Source organism: Falco naumanni, chromosome 2, assembly GCF_017639655.2.
Source record: "Falco naumanni isolate bFalNau1 chromosome 2, bFalNau1.pat, whole genome shotgun sequence".
Classification (NCBI taxonomy): Eukaryota; Metazoa; Chordata; class Aves; order Falconiformes; family Falconidae; genus Falco; species Falco naumanni.
The window spans coordinates 33,202,883-33,215,911 of NC_054055.1; the positions used below are offsets into that span (position 1 = coordinate 33,202,883).

Consider the following 13,029-nt stretch of genomic DNA (forward strand, 5'->3'; position numbering starts at 1 on the left):
TCTACGAATTACCATTGTTCTGTACATGGTCTTCAAGCATCTCATTTTTGAGAATCCCGCAGAGTTCGGAAAGTGTCTCTAAGTGAATTACATGGATGATCATTGGCCTCAGGACATCATACAGTGAAAGACATAACTTCTCCAAGAGTTCACTATAAGGAAAAAATAAAACAAAGCAAAGCACTTTCAGAATCCTGCAATACCAAAATAAAATTTTACCACAAATGCAAATTATTTTATGGCAAAAAATTTTAAGACCAGGGTGAGAAAACAATGCAACACAGTATCATTGAAGACTTAAGAAAGGATTTAAGAAGTGTTTATAACATGAACCCCTGGTTTCCTACAAAGCCGTTTAAAAGACGTAGGATACCAAATGCTTAGAATGGTGGTATGGTTTTTAATTAATTTTAAAATAACAACAACAAAAAAAAACAACTAAAAAAACAACAACTCAGTCTGTCACAAAGGGAAGACACTGCATACTGGTTACCTGGCTTTTATGTAAAGAAACGCTCCTGCTGAGCTCAGAATCATACTCCCAGTTTCCCTTTGAGAAAAGGCTCTTCTGATTCCAAGTACTCAATAGCTTATTAGAATCAGACAGACACAGGAGAAGCCTGGTAACCTTTTCTGTAACAACTTCTGGCGTTGCAGGGCACACTTTCCAATCTAACACAATATCAATGCAATATGAAACACCACCAGATACCGCACGGTATTTTTTCCTTCCTGTTCAAAGTGATGCATATCTTTGTTAAGACACTACCAGCATTCATTCCAGACATATCTGCCATTCATAGTGCTCCGTTCACTGATCACAGATTAGCCAATAAAGCTCTCGTCAGTAACTGAAAATTACAGTAACTCCCCAGTTAGACTTGGAAATAATAACACTAAGAACATGTAAGTATTTACAGCGTGGTGCAGTTGTTGAGTTTATTGCACTATATTTTTTTTTTCTGATTCGTGAAGAATATCTGACCATAGAACAACAGTTCCTTTCCAAGTGTGGACAAAAAATGCTCAGAGAAGAAACATTTTGAATCTGCCTCTTCTGTTGTATTCTATAGCTTTACAAGCAACTTGATAAAACAATAACTCTCCATGTTAAAAGCAGAAACAAAGGAGAAACTTTCAACAGCCTTATTATTAAATACAACAGTCAACCTCAGATCTCTACTTTTGCCTAGATTTTTGGTAAACTCTTTTATCTGTACAGAGACACAGCTATTATGTCTTCAGAGACTCACATCACTTCAGAAAAAAATGAGGCTATTCATCAAGTAGCTAAGAAAAACCTAATAAAGTAGTTACTATACGAAACATTTTCCTCAAATTATTTTATTTAGATGTAGGCAAAAAAGGGAAAAAAGTTCTAATGAAAGACGGTAACTACTTTCCATCAAGATTCAAAAATAATCAGAAGCCTATTCTCATTCTTGATGTGAAGGGCAACAGTAACAAAATTTCTGTCTGAACAACATCTCACACTGATTTTAATTAGGGATGTTTACTTCAGGATTTGGACTGAGATAGCAAAATTGGTTCTTAAGCCAATTTAGTTAGGTCACATCAAATCCTAAGCATGTCCCACACAAGACCTCAATTCCTCAGAAAGGAGAAAGACTGCTACTACTCTGGGACTATGGCTTATTTCTAGTGAGACTTTATGTATTTATGGTTTTCCTTTAGCTTTAGAGGATGGGGACAGTAGTGGGCAGTATTTTTTCCACGTCGCACTTATTCAACTCAAGCTGCACTTGATTTTACAATAATACAACACTAGATCTAGGTAGAGCAGATACAGATACTGTTCTTGTCAGGTGTCCAGTACCTTGCCTTCCATTCAGCCCACATACAGGCACATGCAAGTATTCCTTGACAGTAAGGGCAGTTCACTAACACTAAATCCTTGATGAAAAATGGGTGGAGTTCATCAGCTTAATTTTACACTGAAGTAAATGAAAAGCGCTTCTGCAAATGACTGCAAATCATTGGCATACAGGCAGTACAAAAACAGCTGGGAGCTCTAGCACTGTAAACTTCTGCAGCTATTTCCAAAGCAACTGTGTGTCTTTCTCTTTCAGGCCATCTACAGAGCATTTACATCACTCAGATTATTTATGGAGAACATAAACTATGAGCTTTGCGTGAAGAAAAAAGAAAACAAACATCAAATTCTGACACAAAATTATTAAGGTTTTTTTTCTTGTTGGTTCTTACCAAACCGCTTAAATACAATCCTATTTGCCATATAACATTGTCTGCTATATTAAAGCATAGTAAATAAAACGTGCAGTAAAACAAAACCAGCATGTACCACCTACTCCAGTTTTGGTGTTGGTTTTGTGAAGAACTCATTGTAAAGCTGATGTTCATCCTGGCATACATGGACCATAAAGGCACAACCACTTCGTACCTGTATTCACAGAAATACAAATACCTTATTATTAAATTATTTTTGCTGCATTAATACCACAGGATGTACTACAGACATTATTATATGTTATACCATTATACACTGTATTATTAGTAGTACTACAGCTGTGATTAAATTGAAGTTTTTTGAAATTCAAAATTATTGGGATCAAGTATGAAGAGATGTTACTAATCAAATAAAAGCTCATTGTGCATCTTCTGTCCCTTTTAATTTCTGAATAAATTTAAGTAACCACATTTTATGCTTTTGCAAATATCTCCTTGTGAGGTCTGTAGCAGAGCAGAGTTTTTCAGAACAACTTTCCACAAAATATGAATTACTTGAAAATACCAGTAAAATTTTAATGATTCAAAACCACAAGAGAGACAATTCTGCATGTACGTTACTGAAGTAAGTAAGTACAGTTTACCTGGGGGAAGGAGGATTAAAACATAACAAAAAACCCACAACACATGGCTACCTACCAGAGCACAATGATCTCTGTTGTTCTGACTGGTTAATTCTGTAACAGTGCTAGCGATACTTGGACCAAGCAAAAGCTCCCTCTGATCAAGGTAACACTGATGGATTTCATTGAGAACTTGTTGATACCTAGCCAAGAAATTAAAACAGTAACTACACCCTTAAGCTCATTTTCTAGTAAACACAAAATTAATTCTCATACCCTCTTTTAGGTCTACATAATTTCAATTTTAAAAACTTTCTTTTAAACAAGTAATGTGTTAAAGAGTATTTAAACAAAAATAAGGATTTTCAAAACTTAAAATTTTTGAAAATAAATTATGTAAACATACTCACTCTGGCATTTTTTCAGATCTTTGCTCTACTTGTTCAATAAGAGTCTACTCAAAAAAAGAAAAGAGCATTACCAGCAAATTATTTTTTTTAATAATTGGAAAACAGTTTGCAGTATATTTCCATGGATACAATATGCAATCTTTGGACATTCACACTTGCACAATATGCAATCCTTGCATTTATACTACTAATAAATTCAAACACCATATTCACAGCTTCCTGTTTAACAGTTACCAGCCTACTTACTCTGACTTTGGGAGCAGCTGCTCTGAATTTTACATAAAACAGTGTGAAGGCATTGTCAGAATTTGGCACAGCTGAAGGATCCTGAAAGAAGAGATAAGTAATTAATTAAAAAGGAAAATACTATATTTGGCTTTAGTATTTAATGGCTGAGATAATTAGGCTCTAAAACTGGGTATTGGTTCTTTATGCTTATATTGCTAGTGGAACAGCTCTTTGCCGCTTTCCAGCTAGAAAGGCATGCTTATTTCAGAACTTGGATAAAGCCAGATGGAAGAACAAAACCCAAAACAAAAGTTTCAACCAACAGCTTCTATAGCAAAAGTAACACTTTCAGTAATTATGGAATTCTCCATTAAAAGCAAAAATTTTCCCAGGACATAGTAGTACTGATTGTTGCTCCTTAATCTGTAGTACTAAAGTGGAGCAAAATTTGCCTTTTACCTTCCAGTCCCAGGGCAGAGAAGCTAAATTTCAGCTTGCATTTAAGCTTCAGCTGGAAGGTCAAGTGTTGACACAGTTCCCCAGCTTAGCTGGGCAGACAGCTTGAACTTAAGACAAATTCTAGCACTAAGGAAGCAGAGCAGAGACCCAATTTAGCCACCAGGCCTTCTTCCCCTTACCCCTGCTGATGACAAAAAAAGCAGATGGCTTTCCTTTGAAACATGGTGGGGACAGGAAAACTCTTCCACCTTCCCCACCCTCCTACTTTCATTCCTGCGAGCAGCTTGATCATCCTTCTACACAGATCAAAATCCCCAAACACTCGCATGTGAGCAATAACAAAGGACATCTAGATCTCATCAGTCCCTTTCCAGTCATAACAAGACCTTTTGTTGTGTTGCAGTAGGAAATCTCAGTGCTTGATAACAACTAAGACCAGTACTGCACTTCTAGCAGAAGCAGGTATCAGCTGTTTCAGAGAAATATGCAAAACATTCACAAAACCCCCATGTAGGTGGGGAGGAGGTCATCTGACTCCTAAAAGAGATCTCCTTCCTGACTTTAAAACTGTTAAACAGCAATTCAAATCCAGAAATAAGGTTTCACTTCTCTCTGTAGATACACTTATTATCAGAGGTGTTCAGTTCTGCTTGAATTCAGCTCAGTCATGGCAATCCACTGGCATCAAACCATGTTACAATAATGTTTTAAAAATAAAAACTACTTTTGTACCAAACATGAAAAACGATCAATGCCACTTAACCAAGATCTTCACTCCAGGAGTATTCTTTAGAAAGTTTCCATGAATATTGTCTAAAATCCCCTTCTTTTAGGTCTGTCAGTTCTCAGCTCTAGCATCTTTCAATTTCACTGGTTATCCCTCATGACAAGAAGTTTGCCTGTAACCAGACTGAGCACAAGGCAAACAACAATTAAATGGAGAAAGGAGGAAATTGGGTGGAAAGAGACATTCCCCTCTCTTTTCTCCTTTGCCAAAATACTCCAGCACAAGACTATTAACATTTTAATAAGACCGAAAAACCTCCCTATTCACCTTCATGCCTCAATCCTACTGTAGTGAGTGGGAGGAAAGCACCTAACTCTTCCCTTGTGACTCTCCAACATCAGTGTCAACATTTTAAAACCAGCCAAAAGATACTGCCAAAACTAGCAAGAGCCTGTCACAGTTATTCTCTGCAGCTACACAAAGCACCACATGCTTATCAAAAAGAAATATTTAGATGATCAAGAGCACCTAAAAATACTGGAATATAATACTGAAAGAGTCATGTCATGAACTCAAGAGCTGTGCTTTAACAGTTTTCATCCTACGACACCCAGAGCCTGTACACTTTCTCAAGTATTCCCTGCAACCTCTCTGTCTCTAACAATCCATTTCCAACACAGACCCCTGCAGTACCTGTACTTCTCTTGTGCACCCTCACCATTTGGCAACGGAGATAGCAGCGTGCACTGCAGCTGACTCGGAGATACAAGGCACAAATTAGTTCAGGAAAACAAGCTGTCTGCCCAGCTGGTTGTTGCCTCTCTAACAGTTGTTTATCCACCCCTGGCCTTCACTGAGGTTACTGTTCACCTACTTCACCTTCTTCAATTTCCAGGATTTTTTAATTATTACTATTTTTAAATCTTTTGGATCACTAGATCTCTGTCAGATTCAGCTGAAACTTAGCCAATCTACACAAACACCGTGGTACAGGACTGATGTATTTTCACAGAAAACTGCTGATGTCTCCCACCCTCAAAAAAACAGAAGAAAACTGTATAGTGTTACAACAGACATTACAGTACAGCTCAAGTTACCACTTACTGATTCACCTTACCCTTTTCATTAACTGGCTTGTGAGGTTCTGTAGGGTATTCACAGTGTATGTCTTGATAAGGTGCATAGCTTTAGAAAGGCATTGTTTAAACTTAATCAAATATACAGGATAGTCTTTAAAATTTGGCTGAAAGAAATTAAAGAATCCATTTTAAATACAAACAATAAGAGAGTTGAAAATTTATCAAAACTTAAAATACTCTTTTTACTAGCTAGAAATACTATTTTGTACAAAATGAAAGCAGTATTTTATAAAATGTAAGCAGAATATTAAGTATATTCATTAAAAAATTCTTAGGTTTTATAAACAGTCATTTTTTGCTTTCTTACTGTATTTAGCAGAGGGAACATTTCATAAGGGAAAAAAAATCACCACACACATGGTATGAATACATAGTTTTGAAACTATTAAGATTTAACCAAAACCAAGACAGTATTACTTACATGCGATGAAATATATGCAATACAGTCATCAAGCTTAGCCAGCATGGGAATGAATCCTTCACTGTTCACAGACAGCGTAGGGGAATTCAATTTCTTTGGAAAACAAGACAAAGATCATTGTAAGGAATCCAAGTAACTTAGTGTTGGCGACCAAGTTCAAAAGATCAGTACACTTTCATTTTTAAGACTATTAACAGTGACATAATACTTACGGTGTTGATGTTTTCCAGCTCATTAAAATAAGAAAGTTTCTGCTGGATGTTTTCAGCCAGGTCAACAAGTTCTGACTATTAAAAAAAGAAAATAAAAGAAAATCAGCAACCTAGCAAGTAGTATAAATATATATAAAATTATTTAGCCTCCCTTTCAGCTCTCAGCACACACCACTGTTAACTAGCTCTAGATAACTTGCAACTAAGTACAACAAAAGATGCAGACCACAACAGTGCTCTCTTGCTCTCTCTTACCAGAGAAAGACACATTACTCTCAATAGTGTATTTAAAAGCATATTCCTACGTGTTTGTCAGCATTCCACAGATGATGTTGCATACAAACAGCAACGCTGTCATTGGTATTACAGAGAATGGTAGAAATCCTATATTTCAGGATTGGAGCCACTCTCCTTTATCCAGTCATGCTAAAAAGACATGTTCGTTACATCACTGTCGGAGCAGCTAATGAGAAAGAAAGTATTGGGAAATAAGCTCATAACTTTTGTACAAAAATCTTTCTTCTTGCTATAGCCAGCTCAAAATACTTTTGTAAGTGACATGAATTGTTAACCTTAAAAAAGTTTGCATTTGTCAGGCATCAATTACAAAAGCTCCCCTCAGCTAGCCATCCTTCTTGCTTAAACTGTGTATCAACACATACTGAACGTTTTACTGCACAGAGCTTAACACCCTAGCTGCAGGTGAAACACACCAAACGCAAGGTCCAAAGCAAATGGAGGGATTGTCACCACAGCCCACTAGTTTTGACTTATGGTACCTTAGAAGTTTCCAGTAATCCTCCCATCAAAGATTACCTGCTCTTTCAAAAGTTGTTCACAGGCCTCATGCAGCGTTCCTGTCTTTGTGGATACAAAAAGATACTGTTTTTGCAGTGACTCCAGGTGCTGAAGGGCACTATTCACATCGTTCAAGATAGCATCACATTGCTCCTGAAAGCCAGACAAGTAATCCCTCATCTCTCTAGAAAAAGAGAATCAACAGATAACAGAAGTAAAATTTCACTTTCTGTATTTGCGAATCCAGCTGCCTGAAGGGACACTACCACTACCTTTCCCTCTCTAGGAATAGAAGACCACTCGCATCAAGCAAGAGTGCACAACAAGCAGATGTTTTGTGACCTGCAGAAATAACAGAGCTATGGGGTTTGGAATAGCCACTGCAGTTAACTCCATTTCCCTGACATTCCTCATAGCAAACGTACCCAGAAAGTAGCAACATGCACCACAGCTAGTCTAGAGCACATGGATACTGTCTAAACAGCGAAAACATCATGACTACTGCAGGCCTGCTGCTAGCAGGCAAATTCTACCTGCCTTGCTTCCAACAGGGTGTTAATTTGGGTCTCCTCTTCCATACACTTTTCCATTTAGAAATTACTTTTACTCTCCTAAGTGAGCTGAAATTACCCAAAGGATTCAAAACTGACTATGAGGATTGAAAGAGGCTTAAACGAAATAGATGCAGTATCTAATGTCACCAAGTTTGTCTAAGGCTCAATGCAGATATAAACTCTAAATGATCACTAAATATAAGTCAAGCATTCAACTTGACCAAAACATAATTTAAAATTAATTACTCTTGGATGTCAGCAAAAACTTCTGAGCTCTACTTTATCACATAGAAAGCATGTAAAATACAAAGCAAGTAAAATCACAATTTTCCGTAGTAATTTGCAACCCTTTAGTGCACAACAGGCAAAGAACTTCCTTATTCTCCTCCTGCTCCTCTGGTCTCCTGCAAGACCCTATTGGCCATCCTACAAACCATTCTGCATCCATGGCACACTTAGGTATCTGTGCGCACTATTATGAACGTGTCAACTGACAAAGCGCAAGCGTGCTACCCTTTTTAGGTCGTTAATGATCTGATCATGGGCTTAGTATATGCCTAAACCTCTAATTTTAAGAAATGTCACGTCCTCAAATGTCAGAGCAAGAGATGAAGAGACAGATCAAAGAAAAGCAGAGAAAATCAGAAGAGGAGAATACAGCAGCATCTCTTTGTGACCAGGCACAAGTTTGTAAAGTCTCAAACCACAAGCCAGTTTCCATAAAAGCCGCCAGCAGATTTGGCTAAGCCATTCAGCTGTACTTCAGACTCTTGAGAGGTAACTGCAAAAGTCAGTGGGAAGGGGTTCTTCCAAGCCTGACTGAAAAGTCAGTTAGACAAAAATAGATGAGAACACCCAGTCTCAAAACTGGAGTTGAGCAAAGTGCCAAGGAATGCAGGGAATGCAGATACAGAATCATGGCCATAGTCACTGGTGGACTGAATGGTGAAAGCAGAAATGACTACCAGCCACACCTGCTTACAGAGTCTCGCCCACAAAAGGTGCCATTCCAATAGCAGCGGCAGTTGAAAAGGTGTATGAAAGCTCTTAAACTGCCTTTGTCTACAGCCCTATCTGCAAGTCAAAACTAATTTCAATTTGTCTTAATATACCGGGCAGTTAAGAAGGAAATCTGCACCCCTTTTAACTGCTCTGCCACAAGGGCAATAGCCTTCAGGATGCGAGTGGGGCATACTGCCTTGGAAAGCTTCAGCTGTTCCTACACGTTCGCCTATTCCCTGCCAGATGAATCCAAATGCAAGCTAACACTATATGGATAAGATAAAGTCCTTCAAGGCTGAAATTGCTTACAGTGAAAGGAACTGAGGAAGAACACGTACCTATACTTGGCACCTTCATCTTGATCCATCTGTGTTTGTACCTGAGCAAACCAGGAGAAGAACTAGAAGAGATTTTATGGTGTGAACAATACAGATATCACATGCAATCAATTAAAAAAAAATAAATCAGATCTATGAAATGAAGATGAGCTTTTTTAAAAAAACAGAGCTGTTTCAGAACCTAATTATTAATCAAGGAAACATCATTGTAGGTCCCTTCCAACCAAAATAACTCTATTCTATTCCTCCACTAAATCAAAATGGGAAAGACCGAATTTCATCCCTTTTTATTCGCACAAGAACAAGGCTGTCACATTAGAACGGGGCGAGGGGCACAACATTATTCTATATTATGAGCAACACCATCTTACTGAAGGGGTGCCTTACGCTCACAGAGGACTCCAATCAAAATCAGAAAAGTATCTGTCACTGAACAGCTAGGACTTCCAAAGATTTCCCCACCCCCTCAAGTTTCTTCATGCATATTGAAAATGGACAAAAAAAATTAACAAATCCACCAAAAGCTAGGCAAGAGACACAGGAACTCACAGAATTCTCTGAAGGTTACTGCAACTTGGAGGTTTTTCGGCATCACTTACCTGCTGTGCTGTTTCAATCCTTTCATCTTCCATTCCCAGTATGGCAAATCCTTTCAAAAGGACATCCTCTGTGGATTCTGGCACCGCAGCAGTCAGACTAACAGTAAGCGACTGGGATGTTAGGCTGCACAAATCTTCAATTGGAAGCTGCTCACAAAAACCCACAAACTTTAGTTAGAGAACTTACTAAGAATTAGTATATTCTGCTCAACTACAGTAACACAATCCAAAGCATCAACCTGAAAAAATTACAGGCATCTACTTCTGAAGCAACAAATGGAATGGACGTTTTATCTATCAATATGATAATACACCAACAACTACCATATCTATATATTCAGGAATACCTACAAAATTTATTTTCTTTTTTCAAGTCAGAAAACACTACACTGCATTTTATGTAAGTGCATATTCATGTCAGAAGAGAAACTAAACGTACATGTACCTGACATACTGATGCGTTATACTTTAATTTCCAATTTAACTGGTTCTATGCACAGAGAAATGCACTAGAAAAGTATTTGAGAACATAAGAATTCAGACCATACACAGAAGCAAAAATAAATGTCATCACTGTCTACACAACATGGCAACACCACTGTACAGGAATTGTCAGATTTTTTTGCCAGATAATCAGAGAAAACTCAAGACTGCCAGAATTTATGCAGGAGATAGTGTTTCATATTCTTTCAAATGCTTTTTGAAGAAGTCAAGCTAAAAAGAAAAGCTTTTTTAGAAGACAAGGAATAGCTCTGTTGAATGGAAATGATCACACACAGTCATTTTTTTAAACAAAAAAAAAGGCATGCTGTTTTGGCTGGAAGAGAGTTAATTTTCTTCATAGTAGCTGGTACAGGGCTATGTTTTGGATTTGTGCTGGTAACAGTGTTGCTATTTCAGGGATGGTCTAGTTACTGCTGATCAGTGGTTACAGAGCGGAGGCCTTTGCTGCCTCTCACCCACCCCAGCACGAGCAGGCTGGGGGGGCACAAGGTGTTGGCAGGGGGACACAGCCGGGGCAGCTGACCCCACTGACCCAAGGGATATTCCATACCATATAACATCATGCTCAGCAGTAAAAGCTGGGGGAAGGAGGAGGAAGGGGGGGGACATTTGGAGTGATAGCATTTGTCTTCCCAAGTAACTCTTGCGCATGATGAAGCCCTGCTGTCCTGGGGATGGCGGAACACCTCCTGCCCATGGGAAGTGGTGAATGAATCCTTTGGTTTGCTTTACTTGCGTATGTGGCTTCTGTTTTACTTACCAAACTGTCTTTATCTCAACCCACGAGTTTTCTCGCTTTTACCCTTCTGATTATCTCCCCCATTCCACTGGGATGGGGTGGGTGAGCAGCTGTGTGGTGCTTAGTTACCAGCTGCGGTTAAACCACAACACTATGGAAGAAAGTAACTTGAAAGAAATTGTATTCAGCTATGATTGGAAACTATTAATTAGCTTATATGGAAGGAATTAATTCAAGAAAACAAGTACTGCTATATACTCTTATTTAACGTAATACCCTTTTTACTTCACTTGATAAGTAATGTTTTCTATTGATGAGAACATCAGAAACATAAAAACAGAAAGCACTACTTAAATACAAGTTGGTATAGCTCTACAAAATTACTCACTTTGTAAAATATTCATTGCCTGGTAATATTAGCCCAGCAAAGAAAGAACCATCAGGATTTCAGCTATTTGAGAAAAGACCGATTGCCCCATCTTGTTCAACTTCCACATAGCTCTCCCCGCTGCCCCCCAAAAACAGGCAGGACTCTTTTGAGACTACTACTGAGGAAAAGATGAGTCCATCAGAGCCTGTTTTTTCAGAACAGCTGACATGTGACTGTCCCAATCCACTTCAGCAGGAGCCAGAAACAGCTGAAGTACTCAACATCTTGGCATTCCCACTGTCCTAGCTGGCAAATACAGTACTGGCCTTGCTGCAAACCTGTTTTCGATCCTTAAGAACATCCTCCAACAGCAGCACATACTTCTACAATCATTTTGAATGTCTGCCAATATTTACTTTAGTGTAGTTGCATACAGCTTACACGAAACCAGGAAACATGAAATGAAACGAGTGCATTTCAGGAAGAAGTTGCTTTGCCCCCTCCCCTTTGGTATTTTGACCTTTCAGACACTTGCTGAGAGCCAACTTTGTTGATTTTATGGTACTATATATCTTGTGATACGAACCTGTTCAAATACAATAACCGCTCATGAAAAGTGCAGTTAAGGAACGCAAACATTTTGTTCCCCTTCCATTTGTAGGCAAAGGAGCACTCATCACTTACAATGACCACCTTGACAGAGTCTCCTATGTTTTAACTGAGGGGGAGACCACGTCTTAACAACTTATTAAGCTTTTTACCACTATTCGTGGCATTATATGGCTTGCTGAAGCATCTGTAAATTGCACCAGGAAACAACACTGGTGCCAGCAGCTATGCGTTGATCGGGCTCAAGTCTGGAGGGCCAAACCCATATACCTGCAGGACTACAAGCTCTCAATTTCAAGTGGCCAAACTCGGATGAACGGAGCGAGGTGGTAAGGCCAGGCAGGGAAAGCCCCCTAGATTTTAAGGGGGAAGCCGCTGCTGGCTACAAGCCCCCGGCAAGCCCGGGTAGGGGGGGGCCGCGGGGGGGGGGGGGGGGGGGGGGGGGGGGGGCGGGGGGCCGGGGAGGGCAGCCGGGAGGGCTGAAGGAAGAGCGAGCCCTCCCGAGGGAGGCGAAAGGGGCGGCGGGCTGAGGAGCGGGCTGTGAGCGCAGCAGGGGCCGAGCTCGGCGCCGCGCCGCCCCGAAGCCTCGCCAGAAGGGACAACGCTGTCCAGCCACGTAAAAACGGGGGGAGAGCGGCGGCCCAGCCCGACCGGCCGGGGCCTGCGGGGCCGCCCCCCCGCCGCCTGGCGACGTGGCACCGCGGCGCCACCTCACCTCCGGCCCTCGGTCCCTCCCTCCGGCCCGGGCAGCGCCGCCGCCTCACCTCGGGTGGCACCGGCAGGTTCTCGGCCGCCGCCTTCAGCTCCAGTACCGAGTCCGTCTGACGGTCACTGAGCGGTGCGGCGGGCTGCGGGCGGCGGTCCCACAGGCTCAGGCGGTCCCGGACCTCCCTGCCCGCCGGCTCGGGCGGCGGCTCCGCCATGCTGGCGGCGGGGCGAGCGGCGGCCGGGCCGGGCCGAGGCCGGGAGCGGGGCGGAACGCCGGGGAGCGCGTCGGCGCTTCCGGGGAGGCACGGCGCGCGCCGCGTCGCGTGGCAGCAGCGTCATTGGTGGGCGGAGAGGCGCGTCAGAGAGGGGCGGGCGGTGGCT

At 40.9% G+C, this 13,029-nt stretch overlaps 1 protein-coding gene across 1 annotated transcript in view; it reads right to left on the reverse strand.

The window, feature by feature from the left end:
* The window catches only part of COG3 (component of oligomeric golgi complex 3), a 32,844-nt gene extending 19,929 nt beyond the window's left edge, over positions 1–12,915 (reverse strand). The window contains exons 1-12 of the mRNA XM_040583940.1: positions 12,705–12,915; positions 9,719–9,865; positions 9,120–9,181; positions 7,244–7,409; positions 6,428–6,502; positions 6,216–6,308; positions 5,773–5,898; positions 3,488–3,568; positions 3,242–3,285; positions 2,908–3,034; positions 2,331–2,422; positions 13–152 (exon numbers count right to left, since the gene is read on the reverse strand). Of these exons, the coding sequence (XP_040439874.1) occupies positions 13–152; positions 2,331–2,422; positions 2,908–3,034; positions 3,242–3,285; positions 3,488–3,568; positions 5,773–5,898; positions 6,216–6,308; positions 6,428–6,502; positions 7,244–7,409; positions 9,120–9,181; positions 9,719–9,865; positions 12,705–12,863 (1,312 nt within the window). The 5' untranslated portion in view covers positions 12,864–12,915. The remainder of the gene's footprint in view (positions 1–12; positions 153–2,330; positions 2,423–2,907; positions 3,035–3,241; positions 3,286–3,487; positions 3,569–5,772; positions 5,899–6,215; positions 6,309–6,427; positions 6,503–7,243; positions 7,410–9,119; positions 9,182–9,718; positions 9,866–12,704) is intronic.
* Between the last annotated feature and the right edge of the window lie 114 nt (positions 12,916–13,029).